Raw genomic sequence first — 24,577 nt, forward strand, 5'->3', positions numbered from 1 at the left:
TCACGTTGTCTCGTTTGTCGTTAGTATGTGCACAACACTGAACCATGACATAAAAGTACATAATATAAGTTTGTCACCTGTACATTATTCATCCAATGAGTTAATTGTCAAACATCTGCTAAAAAAAAAATCAGTATTTGCTTTTCCATTACTTCTATTTTTATCATCAATCTTGGTTGCCTTGTAATGTACAGTAGCCTGTATATACATTGGTGTAGTAGGTCAATTAAATGCATATTTAAAAGGTACATGAATACATTTACGTAACAAAGATTTCAAGTGCTTGTCTCATCTTAGTCATGTAACGTTATCTCATTCTTGATGCACTTTACTCCTCAAATTCTTCTCCCCAAAATACCAGTGTTGTATCGAACTCTGTTTCCCCGTCGAGGTCTGTTCCAACTTCCCCCCCTACCTAATACATCTGAACCAAAACGCCTACGGAGGGGGGCACTACGCATTTTAACAGGGGGAACAGACTTCGACACATCACCGGTATCGGTATACACTTCTGTTCAACTGCTCATCTAATCAGCCAATCACATGGCAGCAACTCAATGCACCTGTGAACCTGATGAGCTAGCAGGCTATCTCGACCGCCGCCACTGTCAACTAAGAAAAATAAACTGAGGCTACGTGCAAGGGGTCTTCGGAATTGGATAATAGAAGATTGGAATAACGTTGTCTGGTGTGATGAGGCTCGATTTCTGCTGTGACATTCAGATGGTAGGGTCAGAATTTGGCGTAAACAAGAAAGCATGACTTCATCCTGTCTTGTGGCAATTCGGTTCAGGCTAGTGGTGGTGGTGCAATGGCGTGGTCGGGAGGTTATTTGCTTTGCACTCTTTGGGCCACTTAGTACCAATTGAGCCTCGTTAAGCGCCATAGCCCACCTGAGTATTGTTGCTGACCACGTCCGTCCCTTTATGACCACACTGTACCCATCTTCCAATGGCTATAAGCTACCCCAGCAGGATAACGCGCCATGCCCTAATGACATATCATCTCAAACTGGTTTCTTGAACATGACTATGCGTTCACTGTACTCACATGACCCACAGTCTACACATCTAATCACATCTAAATGCAATAGAGCACATTTGGGATGTGGTGGAATAGGAGTTTAGCATCATGGACGTGCAGCCGACAAATCAGCAGCAACTGCGTGATGCTATCATGTACATGGACCAAAACCTCTAAGGAATGTGTCCAGCCCCTTGTAGAATCTATGTAGGCCTATGCCAAGAAGAATTAGCAGTTCTGAAGGCAACACTGGGTCCAACCCGGGACCAGCAAGGTGTACCTAATAAAGTGGACGGTCAGTTATTTTATGTTTGTACTTTAATTGCTGTATATTAAACTAAAAGAAAAAAAACATTTGAATTATACAAGGGACAGTAGGCTATCTTGTAGTTAAAATGTTAAAATATAGTATTCAATTTAAGCAAGACATTATGATAGCCCACAGAGCCATACAAAAATTATTTTAAAAAGTCTGTCATATAAAAGTCATACAACATGTCAATAAAAAGGCATGCAAAATGTCAAAAGTCATAGTAGGCTATGTCATAAAAAGTAAAAAAAAAATTATATTTAAAATAAAAAATCATAGTATGTCGAAAAAAGGTACAGTTAAGTATGTCATAAAAAGTCATGGTAAATCCATAGTATAGTATGTCGAAAAAACGTGATGAAAAAGCCATAGTATAGTATGTCGAAAAAAGCCATAGTATAGTATTTCGAAAAAAGTGACAAAAAAGCCATAGTATAGTATGTTGAATAAAGCCATAGTATAGTATGTCGATAAAAAGTCATAGTATAGTATGTCGAATAAAGTCATAGTATAGTATGTCGAAAAAACGTGATGAAAAAGCCATAGTATAGTATGTCGAAAAAAGCCATAGTATAGTATTTCGAAAAAAGTGACAAAAAAGCCATAGTATAGTATGTTGAATAAAGTCATAGTATAGTATGTTGAAAAAAAGCCATAGTATAGTATGTCGAAACAAGTGATAAGAAAGTCGTAGTATAGTATGTCGAAAAAAGGTGATAAAAAAGCCTTAGTATAGTATGTCGAAAAAAGTGATTAAAAAAGCCATAGTATAGTATGTTGAATTAAGTGATATTATAGTATGTCGAAAAAAGTCATAGTATAGTATGTCAAAAAAAGTGACAAAAAAGCCATAGTATAGTATGTCGAATAAAGTCATAGTATAGTATGTCGAAAAAAGTGATAAAAAAGCCATAGAATAGCATGTCGAAAAAACGTGATGAAAAAGCCATAGTATAGTATGTCGAATAAAGTCATAGTATAGTATGTCAAAAAAAGTGATAAGAAAGCTGTAGTATAGTATGTCGAAAAAAAGTGATAAAAAAGCCATAGTATAGTATGTTGAATAAAGTGATAGTATAGTATGTCGAAAAAAGTGATTAAAAAGCCATAGTATAGTATGTCGAAAAAAGTGATAAAAAAAGCCATAGAATAGCATGTCGAAAAAACGTGATGAAAAAGCCATAGTATAGTATGTCGAATAAAATCATAGTATAGTATGTCGAAAAAAGGTGATAAAAAAGCCATAGTATAGTATATCAAAAAAAGTGATAAAAAAGCCATAGTATAGTATGTTGAATAAAGTGATAGTATAGTATGTCGAAAAAAGTGATTAAAAAGCCATAGTATAGTATGTCGAAAAAAGTGATAAAAAAAGCCATAGAATAGCATGTCGAAAAAACGTGATGAAAAAGCCATAGTATAGTATGTCGAATGAAGCCATAGTATGTCGAAAAAAGCCATAGTATCGTATGTCGAAAAAAGTGATAAAAAAAGCCATAGAATAGCATGTCGAAAAAACGTGATGAAAAAGCCATAGTATAGTATGTCGAATGAAGCCATAGTATGTCGAAAAAAGCCATAGTATCGTATGTCGAAAAAAGTCATAGTATAGTATGTCGAAAAAAGTGATAAAAAAGCCATAGCTTAGTATGCTGAAAAAAGTCATAGTATAGTATTTTGAAAAAGTGATAAAAAAGCCATAGTATAGTATGTCGATAAAAAGCCATAGTATAGTATGTTGAAAAAATTCATAGTATAGTATGTCGAAAAAAGTGATAAAAAAGCCATAGTATACTATGTCAAAAAAAGTGACAAAAAAGCCATAGTACAGTATGTCGAATGAAATGATAAAAAAAGCCATAGAATAGCAAGTCGAAAAAACGTGATGAAAAAGCTATAGTATAGTATGTCGAATGAAGCCATAGTATGTCGAAAAAAGCCATAGAATAGCATGTCGAAAAAACGTGATGAAAATCTATAGTATAGTATGTCGAAAAAAGCCATAGTATAGTATGTCGAAAAAAGTGATAAGAAAGCCGTAGTATAGTATGTCGAAAAAAGGTGATTAAAAAAGCCATAGTATAGTATGTCATAAAAAGTGATAAAAAAGCCATAGTATAGTATGTCGAAAAAAGTCATAGTATAGTACGTCGAAACAAGTGATAAGAAAGCCGTAGTATAGTATGTCGAAAAAAGAGATAAAAAAGCCATAGTATAGTATGTCGAAAAAAGTGATAAAAAAAGCCATAGTATAGTATGTCATAAAAAGTGATAAAAAAGCCATAGTATAGTATGTCGAAAAAAGTGATAAGAAAGCCGTAGTATAGTATGTCGAAAAAAGGTGATTAAAAAAGCCATAGTATAGTATGTCATAAAAAGTGATAAAAAAGCCATGGTATAGTATGTCGAAAAAAGTCATAGTATAGTACGTCGAAACAAGTGATAAGAAAGCCGTAGTATAGTATGTCGAAAAAAGAGATAAAAAAGCCATAGTATATAGTATGTCGAAAAAAGTGATAAAAAAAGCCATAGTATAGTATGTCATAAAACGTGATGAAAAAGCCATAGTATAGTATGTCGAAAAAAGGTGATTAAAAAAGCCATAGTATAGTATGTCATAAAGAGTGATAAAAAAGCCATAGTATAGTATTTCGAAAAAAGTGACAAAAAAGCCATAGTATAGTATGTTGAATAAAGTCATAGTATACTATGTTGAAAAAAAGCCATAGTATAGTATGTCGGAAAAAAGTGACAAAAAAGCCATAGTATAGTATGTCGAATAAAGTGATAGAATAGCATGTCGAAAAAACGTGATGAAAAAGCCATAGTATAGTATGTCGAAAAAAGCCATAGTATAGTATGTCGAAAAAAGTCATAGTATAGTATGTCGAAAAAAGTGACAAAAAAGCCATAGTATAGTATGTTGAATAAAGTCATAGTATAGTATGTCGAAAAAAGTGATAAGAAAGCCATAGTATAGTATGTCGAAAAAAGTGATAAAAAAGCCATAGAATAGCATGTCGAAAAAACGTGATGAAAAAGCCATAGTATAGTATGTCGAAAAAAGTGACAAAAAAGCCATAGTATAGTATGTCGAATAAAGTCATAGTATAGTATGTTGAAAAAAAGCCATAGTATAGTATGTCGAAAAAAGTGACAAAAAAGCCATAGTATAGTACGTTGAATGAAGTCATAGTATAGTATGTTGAAAAAAGTGATAAGAAAGCCATAGTATAGTATGTCGAAAAAAGTGATAAAAAAGCCATAGAATAGCATGTCAAAAAAACGTGATGAAAAAGTCATAGTATAGTATGTCGAAAAAAGTGACAAAAAAGCCATAGTATATTATGTCGAATAAAATCATAGTATAGTATGTCGATAAAAAGTGATAAAAAGCCATTGTATAGTATGTCGAAAAATGTCATAGTATAGTATGTCGAAAAAAGTGATGAAAAAGTCATAGTATAGTATGTCGAAAAAAGCCATAGTATTGTATGTCGAAAAAAGTGACAAAAAAGCCATAGTATATTATGTCGAATAACATCATAGTATAGTATGTCGATAAAAGCCATTGTATAGTATGTCGAAAAATGTCATAGTATAGTATGTCGAAAAAAGTGATGAAAAAGTCATAGTATAGTATGTCGAAAAAAGCCATAGTATTGTATGTAGAAAAAAGTGATAAAAAAGCCATAGCTTAGTATGCTGAAAAAAGTCATTGTATAGTATGTTGAAAAAGTGATAAAAAGCCATAGTATAGTATGTCGAAAAAATTCATAGTATAGTATGTCGAAAAAAGTAATAAAAAGCCATAGAATAGCATGTCGAAAAAACGTGATGAAAAATCTATAGTATAGTATGTCGAAAAAAGTGACAAAAAAGCCATAGTATATTATGTCGAATAAAATCATAGTATAGTATGTCGATAAAAAGTGATAAAAAGCCATAGTATAGTATGTCGAAAAAAGTCATAGTATAGTATGTCGAAAAAAGTGATGACAGTCATAGTATAGTATGTCGAAAAAAGCCATAGTATTGTATGTAGAAAAAAGTGATAAAAAAGCCATAGCATAGTATGTTGAAAAAAGTCATAGTATAGTATGTTTTAAAAGTGATAAAAAAGCCATAGCTTAGTATGCTGAAAAAAGTCATTGTATAGTATGTTGAAAAAGTGATAAAAAAGCCATAGTATAGTATGTCGATAAAAAGCCATAGTATAGTATGTCGAAAAAATTCATAGTATAGTATGTCGAAAAAAGTGATAAAAAATCTATAGTATAGTATGTCGAAAAAGTGACAAAAAAGCCATAGTATAGTATGTTGAATGAAGTCATTGTATAGTATGTTGAAAAAAAGCCATAGTATAGTATTTCGAAACAAGTGATAAGAAAGCCATAGAAAGGTAAAAAGGTCGAAAAAAGGTGATAAAAAAGCCATAGTATAGTATCTCGAAAAAAGTGATTAAAAAAGCCATAGTATAGTATGTCGAATTAAATGATAGTATAGTATGTCGAAAAAAGTGACAAAAAAAGCCATAGTATAGTATGTCGAATAAAGTGATAGTATAGTATGTTGAAAAAAAGCCATAGTATAGTATGTCGAAAAAAGTGACAAAAAAGCCATAGTATAGTATGTTGAATGAAGTCATAGTATAGTATGTTGAAAAAAGTGATAAGAAAGCCGTAGTATAGTATGTTGAAAAAACGTGATAAAAAAGCCATAGTATAGTATGTCGAAAAAAGTCATAGTATAGTATGTCGAAAAAAGTGACAAAAAAGCCATAGTATATTATGTCGAATAAAATCATAGTATAGTATGTCGATAAAGAGCCATAGTATAGTATGTCGAAAAAAGTCATAGTATAGTATGTCGAAAAAAGTGATGAAAAAGTCATAGTATAGTATGTCGAAAAAAGCCATAGTATTGTATGTAGAAAAAAGTGATAAAAAAGCCATAGCATAGTATGTTGAAAAAAGTCATAGTATAGTATGTTTTAAAAGTGATAAAAAAGCCATAGCTTAGTATGCTGAAAAAAGTCATTGTATAGTATGTCGAAAAAGTGACAAAAAAGCCATAGTATAGTATGTCGAAAAAAGTCATAGTATAGTATGTCGAAAAAAGTGACAAAAAAGCCATAGTATATTATGTCGAATAAAATCATAGTATAGTATGTCGATAAAAAGTGATAAAAAGCCATAGTATAGTATGTCGAAAAAAGCCATAGTATTGTATGTAGAAAAAAGTGATAAAAAAGCCATAGCATAGTATGTTGAAAAAAGTCATAGTATAGTATGTTTTAAAAGTGATAAAAAAAGCCATAGCTTAGTATGCTAAAAAAAGTCATTGTATAGTATGTTGAAAAAGTGATAAAAAAGCCATAGTATAGTATGTCGATAAAAAGCCATAGTATAGTATGTCGAAAAAATTCATAGTATAGTATGTTGAAAAAAGTGATAAAAAGCCATAGAATAGCATGTCGAAAAAACGTGATGAAAAATCTATAGTATAGTATGTCGAAAAAAGCCATAGTATAGTATGTCGAAAAAAGTGATGAAAAAGTCATAGTATAGTATGTCGAAAAAAGTCATAGTATAGTATGTCGATAAAAAGTGATAAAAAGCCATAGTATAGTATGTCGAAAAAGGTCATAGTATAGTATGTTGAAAAAAGTGATAAAAAAGCCATAGTATGTCGAAAAAAGCCATAGTATTGTATGTAGAAAAAAGTGATAAAAAAGCCATAGCATAGTATGTTGAAAAAAGTCATAGTATAGTATGTTTTAAAAGTGATAAAAAAGCCATAGCTTAGTATGCTGAAAAAAGTCATTGTATAGTATGTTGAAAAAGTGATAAAAAAGCCATAGTATAGTATGTCGATAAAAAGCCATAGTATAGTATGTCGAAAAAATTCATAGTATAGTATGTTGAAAAAAGTGATAAAAAGCCATAGAATAGCATGTCGAAAAAACGTGATGAAAAATCTATAGTATAGTATGTCGAAAAAAGCCATAGTATAGTATGTCGAAAAAAGTGATGAAAAAGTCATAGTATAGTATGTCGAAAAAAGTCATAGTATAGTATGTTGAAAAAAGTGATAAAAAAGCCATAGTATTGTATGTTGAAAAAAGTCATTGTATAGTATGTTGAAAAAGTGATAAAAAAGCCATAGTATAGTATGTCGATAAAAAGCCATAGTATAGTATGTCGAAAAAATTCATAGTATAGTATGTTGAAAAAAGTGATAAAAAGCCATAGAATAGCATGTCGAAAAAACGTGATGAAAAATCTATAGTATAGTATGTCGAAAAAGCCATAGTATAGTATGTCGAAAAAAGTGATGAAAAAGTCATAGTATAGTATGTCGAAAAAAGTCATAGTATAGTATGTTGAAAAAAGTGATAAAAAAGCCATAGTATTGTATGTTGAAAAAAGTCATTGTATAGTATGTTGAAAAAGTGATAAAAAGCCATAGTATAGTATGTCGATAAAAAGCCATAGTATAGTATGTCGAAAAAATTCATAGTATAGTATGTTGAAAAAAGTGATAAAAAGCCATAGAATAGCATGTCGAAAAAACGTGATGAAAAATCTATAGTATAGTATGTCGAAAAAAGCCATAGTATAGTATGTCGAAAAAAGTGATGAAAAAGTCATAGTATAGTATGTCGAAAAAAGTCATAGTATAGTATGTTGAAAAAAGTGATAAAAAAGCCATAGTATTGTATGTTGAAAAAAGTCATTGTATAGTATGTTGAAAAAGTGATAAAAAAGCCATAGTATAGTATGTCGATAAAAAGCCATAGTATAGTATGTCGAAAAAACGTGATGAAAAAGCTATAGTATAGTATGTCGAATATAGTCATAGTATAGTATGTCGAAAAAAGTGACAAAAAAGCCCTATAGTACAGTATGTCGAAAAAAGTGATAAAAAAGCCATAGCATAGTGTTGAAAAAAGTCATAGTATACCATGTAGAATAAAGTGATATAAAGTCATAGTATAGTATGTCGACAAAAGTGATAAGAAAGCTGTAGTATAGTATGTCCAATAAAGTCATAGAATAGTATGTCAAAAAAAAGTGACAAAAAGCCATAGTATAGTATGTCGAATAAAGTCATAGCATAGTATGTCATAAAAAGGTGATAAAAAAAGTCATAGTATTGTATGTCGAAAAAAGTGACAAAAAAGCCATAGATGTCGAAAAAAGCCATAGTATAGTATGTCACTTTTTTCGATATACTATACTATGGCTTTTTATCACTTTTTTTTGACATACTATGGCTTTTTTTATCACTTATTTCGACATACTATACTATCACTTTTTTCGACGTACTTCTCTGACTTTATCACTTTTTTCAATCTACTATTCTATGGCTTTTTTATCACTTCTTTACACATACTATACTGACTTTTATAATTTTTTTCGACGTACTATACTATGACTTTTTATCACATCGTATAGTATGTCGAAAATGTGAGAAAATGTGAATAGTATGTCAAAAAAATTTAAATAAACTCATGTTATGTTCATTTAATTCATGACGTCTTATATTGGGACATTTATAATACTGAAAGACAACAAAAGAATCAGTGAGTCAACATCAATTTTTTTTATTTTTGTTATAAAAAGGTAGACCTTGTAGACAGACCAGTTCACAAAAAAATTCAATATTCAGACCCTTTGAAACAGAAACACATGGAGTCTTTTAACTAGATTCATTTCCATACATACATTTCAAACTTATTTGTTCCTTAAAAACACAATAAAACGTGCATCTCCTTTCCCACAAGTGTGAGAAACAACCTTTACAAATTAATTATGAAAGAACAAAAAGCACACAATAATACAACTTAAAGTATTTCCAAAGGGAAACAAGTATATTTTAAAGCATAGTACTGCAAATACATTCTTTTTTCCAGCAGAGACAAAACTAAAATAAGCACTTTGGTCTTCCTCCTCAAATACACTGAAGCTGATTATGCTAGCATTTTTATGAATGAAAGTCCGATAGCTGAGGCAACATTTTAATCACATTTAAGATATTTTCTGTGGGTATGATAACTGCATGTACCATGTGGGATTTACTACAGAGAGTGATGTGAATTGTCGATCCAATATTCTTAAATTCAGAGCTAGCATTCGCTTGAATAGCAAATGCATACTGTGTCAAGCAGTTGAGGTACAAATAAATTTCTCTTGACATTGAAACAAGATGTTACTTCTACCTTTCTATTTTAAATCTGTTTTTAAAGTGCATTTCTTCATTCATGTTTAACTTGAGTGTTTAGAAACCTGTGACGGACTGACTTTACTTGTCATGCACATGAATCTACCGTCTAATTAGCTCTGAGAGTTTGATATCAAATTCTGTACAAAATCCACTGAATTTCTAAACTGGTGACATGATGGAACAGTTTAATCTTGGCTGACACAAACTGACCAATCAGACAGTCCAAAAAAAAATGTTTTTCAAGAGCTAAACTCTTCATGCTGCTATGATATATGCAGGTGTTCAAACTGCAACACAGCTACAAATACTAAAATAATTCCTCATTTTTGTCAGAGGAGCTCCAAAAAGCTAAATTGAATTGTTTTGTAGTACTATATCATTACTTATTTTAGAATAAAAACAATACATTGTGGTCAAAATCACCCTCTCATTCACTATTTTCTATAGATTATACACCCAATAGTTTCCTCTATAGCAAGTGGTAAATTCATATTTCTATATAGAGCAAACATTTCAGACAGTTTCAGTTGGACACAAATCTGTGTAAACGCAAACAGAAACAACAAATCAGGAACATCACAGAAACAAGAAAACGACACCTGACTCCAATCTAATACAAAAAGGAAGTGATCGTATGTTTACCAATTTAGGAAGTAGTTTCACGTGCAGGGAATAAGCCAATGTCCTAATATTTGCACTTAACAAAAGTTAAGTCGTCACGCTCAGCTAACAGTCATTTTAACCATGTTTCTACTTAAAGTACACGTATTACTGGAAATACCGTCAAACGATATGGGTCATGAAATCAAGGGGTCTTTTTAAAACTTCAGTTTAAACTTCAGAGTTTTCTGTAAATGTCACCTATTATGTTATTTTCATTAACTGGATGATTGTTTCTTTGCAGTGCCGATGTCGTCTGGCATTTCACCTCTCCCCAGTGAGAACAAAACCCAGCAACAATTGTATCAGGTAAGTCAGAAAATAAACTATCTGCAAAACTCGTTGATTCATTAACAGATACATGTCATTTTTTTCTTAAGGGTCAACACCTGGGAGATGGTAAAAATAGGGAATAGAGATTATTTGTCAAATGCCAGGAATTTTAGTTGACCATTGTCTGCATGAAGCAGCGAAATATGAGATAATAAAGTATCCTTGTAACTATAGTTTTGAGGGTGTACTCTGTGGTTGAAGCATCTAACAATGTTTTAATCAATTCAAATGTAACCATTAGGTTGCAATTAAATTAGAAACTCGTCTTGACTAACGTATTTTTGTAACAGACTTTTAAGGTTGTAACAGAGTTCGAAATTGTGTTTTAAAATATAATCAACATAAATAGTTTAACACAATAATTACAATAAAATGGTTGTCCCATCGACAGCTCAATACTTTTGCCTCCAAGTATGTGAGCTGAAATTAAAACTGAACTGTTGCAAATGCAGCTGAGAACCTAAACCATCATGTTAAACAAACATAGTTATGCTTAATAATAATACTTATACTTTTTGTAGACATTGTTCTGTGTCGTTAAACAAAACTACAATTCAAATAAACCCTAAGTAAAAACACTGAGTGGGTAAATAAATAGTTTTTGAATTGCACAAAGTGGTAACGTTGAAGGTGAAAGCACTCCGATATGTCGAGACCTACGTTCAGGCTTTCATTAAATCAGTTAGACGAGCATTCAGGGTCAACGCCGTTTCTCTGTTCACTGTCACGATTTAATCTTCCACAGCTGTGAACAGGAAGAAAGACAAACAGGATTAATACACGTTTTAACAATAAACAAGTTTGATGTTCTGCAGTAATAAGGAAAGTCTCCAGTTATGGTTTTAGGTTAAATGCCAGTTCTTTTCCAGCAGAAACATTCTGAAATATCATAAAAGTAAAATAAATATAGTCCATTACAAGTATGAGAAGATCTACTTGTACAATTCTACCAAAGAAAGTACACAAGCAAAAAATAGGGGTGTTCCCAACTAAGAATTGACATTGTCAAGTTTTGCCTATCGTCGACTGATCGGAACTGAATGTAACGGTCTGCAAACTTGGGATCTGTTGTGGACTCAGAGCAGGGTTATAGAAAAGTCTATATTGTAACACAGCTACATAAAGATCAAGCTTTTTTTTTATATGAACTTTCTGGCTCTCTGTCCCTCAAAGGTCAGCACTGTGAAGACAGCTTATTGGTCAACAGCGTGGATTTGAGAGTCAAAGTTCAATATTGGTGAACTTCTATGCCTGTTATCTAATCTAGTCTAGCGATGTATATGTATTTTGCTGCAACATTCAGCTGTTTTAAAACAGCCAAATTTCAGAAAGAAAATCAATTAATTTCATTGTAAATACACGTTGAGTTCAACTTTGGTGAGTTCTTCACAGTGCTGACCTCGAAGGAGAGAAGAAGCTGATACTATGACTTTTTTTGACATACTTCTCTGACTTTATCATTTTTTTCGACATACTATATTGACTTTTTTATAATTTTTTTTGACATACTATACTATGATATTTTTATAATTTTTCAACATACTATACTATGACTTTTTTCGACCTACTATACTATTGCTTTTTTATCACTTTTTTCCACATACTATACTATGACTTTTTTTGACATACTATACTATGACTTACCATTTTTTTTTAATCACTTTTTTCGACATACTATGGCTTTTTTTAATCACCTTTTTCCACATACTATACTATGACTTTTTTATAATTTTTTTCGACATACTACTATGACTATTTCAACATACTGTTTTACAAATCTTCATGAGTTCAACTTTGGTGAGTTCCTCACAGTGCTGACCTCGAAGGAGAGAAGAAGCTGTGTTGCATGACTCAATTTTACATAACCCTCCTTTGTTGCAGTATAAACAAAGGTGGCACAAAAATTGGCCTTCAGTCAGCCGTAAGACAGAAGTGGTAGAACAAATATCTTGTTAACTACATGAACTTTTTAGGCAAGAGCACAAGTAGTCACTGCATCACCAAACTTCCATTACCAGTTTCTGGTCTGGCATGACTTTAACTAGCCTCTCAACCTAATGAAGATTTGTAAAACAGCAAAAATACCATAAACCACACAAACGCATTCTCACCTTCAGGTTAAACCCTAATAGATCAGATATGACTCCCGACACAGCGGACAGGATGACCACCTGGGTAATGTTGTAGAGCAGAGGGTTCATAGTCAAACCATACAACCTGAAAGGAGTGTCCAACTCCTGGAGAGAGAAAGAAAGAGGGATAAACCGTAGTTAGAATTATAAGGCATATTTAAAGACTGTTGGTGCAGGTATTAGAACAAAAAGAGAGCTCCACCTCAACTAAATGTCGGACTGTAAGGAATCCTGATAATTAGTTTTAAAGGAGTTGTGAAAACAGACGGTACCTTGAGTAGTTTGGTAGCCAGTTTTAAGACATTGTTCACCAGTGTCAGCTCCTCCTTCTTGTTAGGCTTCTTCTCCATCTTCAGATACAAGTTGATCTGTGAAACACATAGATCAATATCAATGTTTGAAGACATATCTGCAGTGTGGTTATGCATGTATTTTCTGTGTGTACCTGTTCAGTGAGCAGTATGGAGGTGTTGCTGTACTTCTTGCTGGTCTCAGAGCCCAGCGTGACGAACCTGAGCAGGAACAGAGACAGACTGGAGCACCAGATCACCAGCTCCCAGTTATAGTGACACTCCAGGAACGTTTCATGGATGTGGAGCAACTGGAGGAAGAGATGCAAGTGCATTATTTGGTCTGTAAATGTTAGTCGTCTTGGCTTTCTTATTAACTTAAAGCCCCAATGGTATGTGTAGAACAGAGATCTTCCACAGGGAGTCCTCAGAGTCACTGCAGGGGGGGCCTCCAAATTATTGTTAATTTTTGACAGTTTAAATTTCTTTTTTTAAATGTCTTAACATGAATCCAACATATTATTAGCAAATATAAATCCCCACTGATGATAGGCTTACTGGCCTATAGGTAGTCACTAAGATAGCCATCCAAAAATACAGTTAGTCCTAGGGATTCACTGTGCCACATGTATGTTTGACATTGAAAGATGATTTATAAAATCATGCCAACAACTATTTATAAAGGCTTTAGGCAGCACTACACGTTATTGTAGGCCCAGATTAATATGCAACTTCATTTTATACAAGGGGGTCCCTGCTCCGTCTTTCTTTCAGTTAACAAGCGTTGAATTAAAGAATCTGATTTTGGCGCCTCCCAGTGGTAGTATAAAAAAAAAAGACACTGTGGCAGACAATAAGATGAATGGGCTGAAAGCAACATAGCCTGCACTAGTTTTCACTGGAGGTTGCCAAAATAATTGACTTATTTGCTTCAATTCAAACCTGAGGTAAAGTAATGACAATACAGTAGAAACACCCAAATCTAGACTACGTCCTCACTAAAAGCTGGATCTATATTTGATGTTTGCCTCATTTAAATTACTGAATAGAGAGACTATTGCCACACTTTACATGTTTTTGTTTGTAGTGTGATAAGGTACTCCTAAACTAACTGGTTTAATGTGGACATACTAAGACATTAAAGCCTGAATGTTTTGATGATTTGACCCACTCAGAAATTACCTGGGCACAGCAGATGAAGACGACAGACAGGGTGAGCAGGAAGGCAGACGACACGATCACATCCACTGAACGCTGAGGACCCCGTCTCTACAAATGCAACAGTACAGAATTTCACTATATTTCATTAATTACAACAGTGACTATTCCCAACTCCCAAATTAATAGATTTGTAAATATAAATGTTGAAAAAAAAAAAAAAAAAGCAATATGTGAATATCATCAGTGAAGTACCTTGAGGTAGGAGCGTAGTGAGAGCCACATCTTGATGTTCTGAACCTTTTTCAGTCTAAAATGGGGGACTTCAGACTTCCTGGCTCTGCGGGCTGAAGTCAGATGACCAAACAGCTTGGCAAACAGTAGCCTCTGCAAATATGAACATTAATAAGTTGAATCAGTTAGGAGTCACCGAAGTACCAAGTACTGCAGATAGGGTTGGGTACCGAATTATACTTTTTAGTCATGACCCAATTGCCTCTAAAGTATTGAGTATCGAGAAATAATATCATTCAATACCAGGAGTAAATATCATCAGTGTCGGGGAGCCAATAAGCACGCAGCATGCTTCTACCGAGATCTAATATCTGTGATTGGCTCACATAGTAGGAGCTGAAAAATAAAAAGATTTGTGCTCTAATGTTGTAATTTCTTTTTGTTTTAAAAAATTGGTATTGAAAATAGTATCACTTAGGAACCGGTACCGAAAGTTTTTAAACGATACCCCCAATTACAGAGGTTCAGACTGTTAAGTATCCAACTAAGCTAAAAGTTAGTTAAAAAAAACAAACATGTGCAGCTTCACCATTAAGAGCAATGATTCATCATTTATCTGTCTCACCTGTTTGTAGGTCCTCTCTGCGACACTGAGCAGGAAGAAGAAGAGCCATATAAGGCAGACGCGCACCAGGAAGCTAAGTGTTACCATGGTGATGACCAAGGCGTCTGATCCAGACCCGCCTCCCAGCGCCACAGACAGCAGCTCATTGGCTGAGAGTGTGGTCAGCTGATCAAAGTCACGGTACTGAGCCAGCCTGCAGGAGATGGAGAAAGACTGACGTAAGTAAAACATCCCTCTACTGACTGTAAAACTCTCTGGCATACTTTCTTATTGAATATTTTTAAATATTTCTCCAGGTACATTTTTTTCCTGTGTTATTTAACTCTTTTTAGAGGTTTGGTGTTTATAAATATATCTGTAAGTAAGAGTGAAGACTATTCTTCCTGGGGTCCAACACAAGACAACCATAAACAAATATAAAGCAACATACATATGCAATGAAAACATCCTGAATTTCATTAAACAAAAGGCACAGTATTATGTTTTTCATGTTATAAAAAAAGAAAGACGACAACAAAGGAATAACATGTGTCTTGAATATCCCAAACTTAATATAATGAGAGGACGTATGTTATGCAAGCAGTACCTGTATGCAAACGGTGTGAGGCCGAGAGTCACTGAAACAAGGTTGCCAAAGACCTGGTAACCAATACCAGGTGTGTAGAGATTAACCTGTGTAGGGAGGGAGAGAAATGGAACAAAAGTATTTTTTAAAATCCTTCTGCCTCAATTTGTTTTGTTTTTTGCAGACAGGGGTAGGTAAAACATTAAATGTATGTATTCCTGTGGGGACCACGGGAATTGTCACGCACTCTGTTCATGATCATGCCGCTGATCTCCAGGACGGACATGTCGGCCTTCTTACACTCGTTTCCCTCCCACACTATGGCGCTCACTCTCTCTAAACCAGGGTTGGAGCTGTGCATCCAGGGAGCATGACCCTGAGGGAAAGACGTACAGACAACAACATTATTGACCTGTCTATTTCAACCACTTTGCTCCGTAGTACTATTAACATGGGACTTTGGAGAAACACAGTAAGCAATTGAATGTCTTGGTGATTTGCATGTCAGAAGACGTCTGGGTTGAAACAGGGCTAAATTTGGTTGAAAAGTGAACTTATTTTGATTCCTATCAATATTTACAACTGCAAATCATCAAACTTTTATTGTGAGGTTCACTATCTAGCCCCAAACAAGCCCCATGGCTTATGTTTACAGACCTGATGGAAAGGGTCATCTCTGTATTCCTTTTTAGCAGGGGGGCAGACGGGTGTCCCTCCTCCTTCTCCCTCTGTAAAGAAGGAGTCACAGTATTAATTTAAATACAGGGACAGCACATAAAAACTATAATAGTATTTAAACAAACTAGTCACAAATGCTTCTTCAGCTGTTCTATGCTAATCTTGTCTTCCTACCTGTCTCTGAGGTGCAGGATGATCTGCACTCTGCACAGTGAAGAAAGTCTTCCCACATCAGGTCCTCTGTCTCAGACTCATGTCGAGTGCTCTCCGAGTCATGAGTCCTCAGACTGGAACATCTGGAGCTGCAGCTGGTGCCGGACTTGGGCACGTCCTGACAGACAAAAGGATGGATTGTTATTTTGAGGAAAAATGTGGAACAATATTTATGTCATGTTTGCATTGTTCTGACATAAATAGATTAAACTGCAATTTACTTGTGGTAATGGTTGGCGCAGGCTGTGATGGCTGGGTTCAGTAATAAACTAGTCAAATGTTTATGAACTATTTATTGAAGAAACTACATAACATTAACAGATAATTTTATCTATTTACATATTAAACTAGAATATACATACAGATGAAGTGTCGTCTTTAATGTGCTTTGTCAATAAATCACTGTTATAGTTTAGCTGGAGCTCAAATGTTTTAGGCCTTATTAACAACTTAACCATAAAACTATGATTCATACAGTTACATGTTAACACTCTCTCCTCCTAACTCCTGTTAAATCATTTAAGACTACGGCTATCTAAAGTTAATTCTTGTTCATTTTGTTTGATATAGACCATTGATCGTTCTTGTGTTTTGGGGATCTGAAACACGCTGTTTGTACTAAACATGTCTGTGTTGCAGTCATTAAGATCTCATCTGAACAGCTTTCTGTCATTCAAACAACTCTGTGTTGTAGTTTAAAACGTTTACAGCCAAGTTAATAAAATGTCTCTGGTTTTATTTGGGCTCAAGGTCATAAATGCAGTTCATGGATACGGGCACGGAGACGAACTGAAGGCTCGGTTATAAAGATAAGCTCGAGCGGAGACTGCCGCGGAGAGGGTGAACAACCAGACTCTGATAAATTACGTTTGGGGAGCTTTCACAGTGGTGTGGCCGAGGCGTTTTCTACGGTTAATCAGTACATCTGGAAAGCCACAACAACACAAGCTGCCACTACTAACGTGAAGCCTCTGAGCCCAAAGTGAATGTTTATGCTGTGTCATGCACGCGCAACTTCACGAGGGGGAGGGGCTGGATGCAGCTGGTCTGGGTGCGCTGTAGGAAAAAACATCGTTGATTGGGGGAAAAACATGTAATACGGATTTTCTCTACCTGGGTGGGGCGCCCAGGTAGAACCTATGTATAGGAAACACTGAACTGCTCGGAGAAGTCAACGTGTTGCCTTTTGTGTGCGTTTACCTCCGCAGCGTAGTGTTTCTTGTAGTGGTGTGTATTCTTTCGGTTTCTGAGCGTACAGTCGCTGTTCATTCTTTCAACTCCCCTGCGGAGTGCGCTGTAGGATGCTTCAGGGTCCTCCTCACTGGATGCCTCATCTGATGCTGGCTCCTAAAAGACACAAGACACATGTCCGATAAATCCTGGAGAGACAGACATTTTATGGGTCTGTTGTCAAACAGTACTTGCGTCTCTGGTTTTTACCTTATTGGCGCTTGCCAGCATCAGTCCCGCGCTGCGGGGTGATTGAGTGTGTACGGACTGGACATGAGCGTTCCAGCACACCTCGTCAGCCCTGTTTAGCGACTGACATCGCTGCTCGTGGAGCTGAAGCCCCTCCTCGCTGCTCCGATTGGTCACCCGGCCGTCCAGTGACACGTAGCCGTTGTCTGTCTCTGTCGACTTGTCGATGGACAGTTTGGACTTCTTAGATCTAAAGGGGGACAGGTAGAAGAAAAAGTGAGGAGACTGCAATAGAAAAAGATAGACATGTATACAACACAGCAGGGCAGTGAGTTTACCAGTGAGTCTCAGAAGCAGACATGCAGTAAGATAAATCACCCTAACAGGATGCAAGACTGTGGAACATTGATGAACATTGATATTGGAGAGAAAGTGTTGCACAAAATGTGGAGAACTGCTGCTGTACTAACCATTCAAGTAAAACACTGAAGAAGTTAATATATGAATGGATCATTCAGGGATAAAAGCACTGACAAAGTAACTATAGCATCTTACATGTAAAACCAAAGGTAATCTAAGCTGGACCTCTAAATAAAGTTAACAAGGCAAACCAGTGAGTTTATCAGGATTAATGAATGTATCACTGATAAAAATGAAAGATTCAGTGTGTAAGATTTAGTGGCATCTAGCGGTAAGGTTGCAGATTGCAATTAACTGAAACTTTTTTTTTGTTTTGTTGTTGTTCTGGGCTACTGTAGAAACAGAACCCACTCCGTATGTAAATATAAAGGGCTTTAACTGACAGAGGTGGAAGTGAGTGCTGAAAGGAGTGTGGCCGATAATCGAAGAAGAAACCAAATCAAGTTCATTCAATTCAATTAAGGCATTTAGTGCTCAGAAACATTCCACACTATTGCAGTCTGTTGAAAGCTATGGCTGAAAGCTGGTCAAAGTAGAAGCTTGGGGAGGAAGCATCTGTCTGTGACAGTTTAAAATTCCAATCATAGACATTTAATTGTTTTAAAGAGGGTAAAATTTTAGCTTGAGAAACTTTCAGAATTGTTGATTCATGGTAGATTTTTTTTCCAGCAAAGAACCACACCCCGTGCTTCGTCTTGAACATAGCTTGGTCAGCAAGTCATGCACATCAAAATCAGCTGCAAAGTCCCTCCGTTCCTCACTGAAAACAGCGGTGCCAAAGACCAAAGATTGCTTTCGTTGCTACATTTAGGTGGCTCAGGAATTAATAGTTGTACAGCCAATAATCCAATGTTGCATATCAAATCAAATGTGACATTCAGTCAACCTATTAGAAATTGGAGATATTTTCTGGGAAGATAAAAGTTAGGAGGGGAAGTGATGTTGCAGCCGAGGCTGGGATTCAGTTCTTGACTTGGTATTTTATTTAAAAAAAATGTATAGGTTCAGAGGGTAACTTTTATAAAAAAAATAACTCATATTTGCTTAAACTATTGCTGTCACTAAATCCTGACAGCAGCACATTAGACAGCTCGTCTGTGAAAAATCATGTTCCTCTGCCTCCCCCGCAACCAAAGATAAACAACCAATCAGAGCCGAGGAGTCTCTAAGGCAGTGTCAATGGCTGCTCGTGAACTGCAGTCAAACTAACACTAGGCTGCGCTGATCAAATACAAATCAAGATTAGGTTCTGTTCTGATTATTTAAGTGGTTTTAGGGAATGTACTGGTGCAGCAACAAGTCAGGGACAAATTTACTAATATAAAGCTTCAAACTGGAAATAAATACTGGGAACAGCTTTAAAAAAAAAAAGAAAAAAAAAAAAGATCATAAACACGCCAAAGTCGAAAGAACTACTTCCCAACTCGGGAAATGAGACCATCCATAGAGCTCGTGAATGTAGCATTTGACAATGCATTCTGCGGCTCTTATTGCTGGTTTTCCTTATGCCATTAGAGCACCAGGAGGCAGAGGAACACTTTTTTCTCTTTTTTTTACAGATGATCTGATTCATCAGGATATAGTGAGCAAATATGACAAAAAAATGTATTTATGAAAGTTACCAGTAAGATTTACTGGTTGGACACAAACGTTGTGTAATCTTACAAGACAAAATTTCAGATTTGGAATTTGCCGATATTACTGTGAAGAAATAAATGATTTTAACTGAAATTGGCTAAAACTTTAACCTCATTTGGTGGACTGAACCCCAGTCATGTCTTTGTACATCATCTCGTTTTTAGGAAGATGGGAAATGAAAATACACACCCAGCTTTACAGATATCATGCCAGAAATCTTGGAAGAGTGCGCCCAGGCTGTATGTGGTGCTGGCTGAGTGGGAGTGTGGCGCCCCCTCGTGTGTGTTATCGGTAGTGCTAGACCCGTCGCCTTCCCTATGCACCTCCATCTGAGATGCCTTCCTCAACTTCCTTCAGTTTGGAAAGAATAGAGGGTGGAGACAGACTTAGAAAGGACCTGGAGACTAAGAAAATTTGAAACCACAGCAGTGTGTCCACCAAGAACCGGGCTGCATGTTCTCATCGTAATTTATTTAGGTGTTAGCAGTAATTTTAACAAAGAGCAAAGTGCTGGTAGCATAAACTCAGGTACCCACTGGACACAAAGGCTGATACAGTTAAAAAGGCAAATTTGACTAAAATCCTCTTTTAGGTTATTATTCTGCAAAAGTAGATTTTTTTTCATTTAAATCCTAACTTGTTGGTTAAATGTAATAGCTTTTTAATACGAAGAGAAAATTGAATCTGTAGACATTATCTATCTAATCTTTTAGTTATCTCAGATCGATTTCCTGTATTCATGAAAGACAAATAAAAGGGCTTTCAAAACCGGTAAACAAGGGACAAAACAAAGAAAGAATGTCCCAGATAAAATGCAATTAGGATTTAGTTCAATGTCTACTTTTGCAGGATATTAAAACATAAAAGTTAGATTTGGCAGAATTGCTCCTCAAAGATTTGATAAAGGGCATAGACGAGAGGTGAAGGACAGGACTCGCTTTTTGGCTTTCAAATTATAAGCCAGAATAAACAAGATGTTCATAAAAGCTTTCATCTATCACTTCTAAAAAAAAATTATTGCTGGTTTTGAATTATGAGATTGATTTCTCTGTCTATTAGATGAAACGTCTATAGACTTGGATGAGAAGAGAAAGAGAAATGTACAGAGGAATAGAATTTGTGTAAATATAATTGTACCCTTTTCATGATTTTTCCTCTTTCCTTAATTAAAGAGACCCATGGTTGATTTAGTTAAGGAGCAAACACCATTACCTCGCCCCCCAAACCCTTTCCAAAACTGTGGCATGGTCCAATTTTCTTCCGAAGAGTCTGAAAATTGTCTTAAGTCATTGTGAACCAGAAACAGCAGCTTTAAACCGACAGAGAGAAAACCACAAAACAGCATGTCTAAAAACTACAAAACCACACCAAGTAAAGCAAGCTATGTTCTACTTTCACACACAATGAATCCCATTTGTCTTAAACCGGTGACATTAGATTTATCATGGAGAGACTTCAAGGCTTTAAGATAAACACGCCTCATTTAGGAACTCATTATCAATTTAAATGAATTGTCTAATTTGCTGGTCCATATCTTCAAGTGTAATCTAGATAGACTACAAAAGGGTTTTTTCAAGTGATAGTCCTAATTCATGCCCATAAAAGATTCTTTAAAGAACATAACTGTCAAAATTACACACATTGAGAAAAATTAAAACAATACTAAATGAAGTCACAAAGCTGAGAAGAGTCTGGTGGGCGTCGATATTGACAGAAAATTGTGCAAAACTCTCCATGATAAAGATGCTTCTATTCAGTTTGATTTTTTTTGTGAAAGAAGCTGACTGAGAAGTTGTCAGAAAGCAAACGCCGAACACAAAAACAATCCAGCATCAAAAGAACTATTAAGTTATTTGTTTCCATAACTTTCTTCCTCCCCTCTTTCTAGCTCATGCTTGTTCACTTCATTTTTCCTGTATCTCTACCAGTGGGACTTTCTGGGTGTGGTGTCCTCTAATATTTTCATGTTTTTGGTTAATCTATTTCTCATTCCAACAACTTCCCTCCTTTCTATCCTGGTTCTCCTTTCCTCTCTCCAGCTCCGTATAATTTCCCCTTTACTTGCACTGCTTTCCCTGGACAGGTTTCCACTGATTCTGCTTATTTTCCTTCCCCCATGGTTACCTGCGTCTCTTCCCCCCGCTGCTGGAGGCAGGTTTTGGGGTCCTGGTGGAGACGATCTGACAGTGGACGGTGCCCAGCAGCAACATGAGCCAGATGGCTCCAAACACCTCGGTGGTCGGTATCCCATGAGGCTGGGGGATGGTCACATACAGGACTGCTGCTGCCACTGCAGGGGAGAGAGAAGTGAGCATGCATGGACAAATGGCATTCACCAAATTATTCTTCTGTCCTCTGGTGGTCAAAAAGCTGTGGTATTAAATCAAATACAGGATTTGTGAGTGTTTTTATGCGGTATATGGGGGAAGTGAGCAGGAAGGGCGGAGGGTTTTTGTTAGAAGATTTAAACATCCATTGAGGATCAATTCTGATACCAGACCAATCAGAAAATGTCTAGATGACGCTGCAGCAACTTGCCTCTTAAATCTACTGAACCTCATTAAACACTATTGAAACAAAGAATTATCGACACACACACCTTGCAGCAAATAGAGAGCCAGCAGTAAGAGGAAAATGGTTCTCGAGGTGACCTGGATCCACCATCGATAAAAGAATGGGAAGAAGACAACTCTGACGATGCCTTTCCGGGTCAGTGACGTCCAGGGACTCTCTGGTTTGGCCTTGGCAAACGCCGAACCTGCGGAGGAAGAGAATAAATACACACACTTAGTTTAACGAGGAGAACTAATTACTCAACAGCTAGCAGTTGACACTAATAGAATATAGCAGCAGTCACAAATAAAGGCTTTTAAACCAAATAACACTAACAGAAAATGTTTCAGGAGTGATGTGACCCGGAATTGGGGAGAATTTAACGACACTGGCAGTCAAGGTGACATAGTTTACTGCCGTTAGCATGTAGTTGGGACAATGTTAACACCGCAGTGGCTTAACCCTTGTGTGTCTTCCGGTCAGCAACATTTTGTTTTTCTGGGTCAAAATTTTAAATTAAAACTTTTTTCCAACATTTGGGTCATCTTTTTGGGTCGCTTTCCCCAATGTTTTTGTCACTTTTTTTCAACGTTTTTGTCACTTTTCCTGACGCTTTTGTCACATTTTTACGATTTTTTTCTGCACTTTGTCACTTTTTTTAATGTTCTTTTATTTTTTTTTTATTTTTTTTTTCAAATGCTATAAAATTAAATAAAACACCCAAATTCAATGAAAGTAGTGAACTGATTATTTACTTTACTTGTTAAGAGCGTTGTATGGAACCATCCACGTTATCTTTTTTGACAATTTGGTTGAAAGAAACCCAAATTTCTGATATAGAAACTGGGTGAAAATGGGTTAAATTTGACCCGAGGACAACAGGAGAGTTAAAAAAAAAAAACACTCCAGTCCTGCCTACTTGGAGCAGATGACCAATCATAGAAGGCCGGCTTAGAGTTGCATAAGACTTAGCCGAGAGTAGAAAAAAACTGTTGAAACTGTGTTCAGAATGGTTAGAAATCTGAACGTTTTAGCTCACAGGGATTTGTCTAAAATACGTTTACCTCATTATTTGGCCACGTTTTACATGAAAATCCAACATTATAACATTGTAGATATGACAGAAAACAGAGAAAAGCATAATATGTGACCTTTAATACATTCTGTAGTCACATTAGAGCAGTGTCTTTATCTTTTAATATTTTGCTTCTTCCTTCTCCTCTTCCTCCTAGAGCTGCAAAGATTAATTGATTAGTTGTCAACTATTACATTAATCTGCAACTATTTTGATTTTGAGTAATTGTTTTATGAAAAAAAAGAAGGTAAACATCCTCTGATTCCAGCTTCTTCAACGTGAATATTTTCTAGTTTCATCACTCCTCTATGACAGTAAAGTGAATATCTTGAGTTGCGGTCAAAACTAGTCATGTTACGTTCTGTGCCGAGGCTTCATAGCGTGCGTCGAGAAATCCCGGAAGTTATCCGTGAAGCGTGCACCGAGGCTTGTATCGTTTTAGACAAATGGCGTCATTGATGACATCCCAAGCCTCGCTGCCCGTCCATACCACGTGATCTACGCGGTTTTATTATACATCCATGATCTACACGAGCACATTCACTGCCCTCTGCCCGGTTAAACCACTGCCACTTTCCAGTTTTAGAATACTAATATTGTCACTCCTGCGTTTATTATATTATGACCAAAAGAAGTGAGTTACACACGTTTGAAAGCTGCATTCCTCTCAAGGAAGTCTAAAAGTCTTTACTGGCGCAAAATACAGTCAAAAACCCCCTCTGATACAATGTAGCACACGTCACGTAGATCAGCTGTAATATATCTGCCTGTTTTACACTCTTTGACCAACAGGTGATACTTTGAGCAAATCAAGCATCGAGAAATCAACCCTTTTGCAAACCAGTTTGCTGGAAAGCTTCACGAGGCTTCATGTCGCCATCACTAGTTAGAACAAGACATTTGAGGACGTCATCTTGGGCTTTGCAAAACACTGATCAACATTTTTCATTTACTGAAATTGTATAGACCAAACAACTAACCGATTAATCAAGAAATAATTAGTAGTTAGTTGCAGGCCTACT

At 35.6% G+C, this 24,577-nt stretch overlaps 1 protein-coding gene across 3 annotated transcripts in view; it reads right to left on the minus strand.

Annotated features, from left to right (window-relative positions):
* Positions 1 to 8,921: 8,921 nt before the first annotated feature.
* LOC116059992 (putative homeodomain transcription factor 2) overlaps positions 8,922 to 24,577 on the minus strand; it is a 43,162-nt gene continuing 27,506 nt past the window's right edge. For 2 of the 3 annotated variants that reach the window (XM_031313298.2, XM_031313296.2), the window contains 16 exons: positions 22,527 to 22,685; positions 22,052 to 22,217; positions 20,117 to 20,278; positions 17,891 to 18,119; positions 17,651 to 17,797; positions 16,412 to 16,568; positions 16,217 to 16,287; positions 15,807 to 15,935; positions 15,581 to 15,666; positions 14,995 to 15,187; positions 14,391 to 14,522; positions 14,160 to 14,246; positions 13,133 to 13,288; positions 12,960 to 13,055; positions 12,667 to 12,792; positions 8,922 to 11,300 (listed from right to left, as the gene is read on the minus strand). In XM_031313298.2, the coding sequence (XP_031169158.1) occupies positions 11,280 to 11,300; positions 12,667 to 12,792; positions 12,960 to 13,055; positions 13,133 to 13,288; positions 14,160 to 14,246; positions 14,391 to 14,522; positions 14,995 to 15,187; positions 15,581 to 15,666; positions 15,807 to 15,935; positions 16,217 to 16,287; positions 16,412 to 16,568; positions 17,651 to 17,797; positions 17,891 to 18,119; positions 20,117 to 20,278; positions 22,052 to 22,217; positions 22,527 to 22,685 (2,117 nt within the window). In that variant the 3' untranslated portion in view covers positions 8,922 to 11,279. The remainder of the gene's footprint in view (positions 11,301 to 12,666; positions 12,793 to 12,959; positions 13,056 to 13,132; positions 13,289 to 14,159; positions 14,247 to 14,390; positions 14,523 to 14,994; positions 15,188 to 15,580; positions 15,667 to 15,806; positions 15,936 to 16,216; positions 16,288 to 16,411; positions 16,569 to 17,650; positions 17,798 to 17,890; positions 18,120 to 20,116; positions 20,279 to 22,051; positions 22,218 to 22,526; positions 22,686 to 24,577) is intronic. The other variant, XM_031313299.2, reaches the window with a different exon arrangement.

This window comes from Sander lucioperca, chromosome 20, assembly GCF_008315115.2.
Source record: "Sander lucioperca isolate FBNREF2018 chromosome 20, SLUC_FBN_1.2, whole genome shotgun sequence".
NCBI classification, from domain to species: Eukaryota; Metazoa; Chordata; class Actinopteri; order Perciformes; family Percidae; genus Sander; species Sander lucioperca.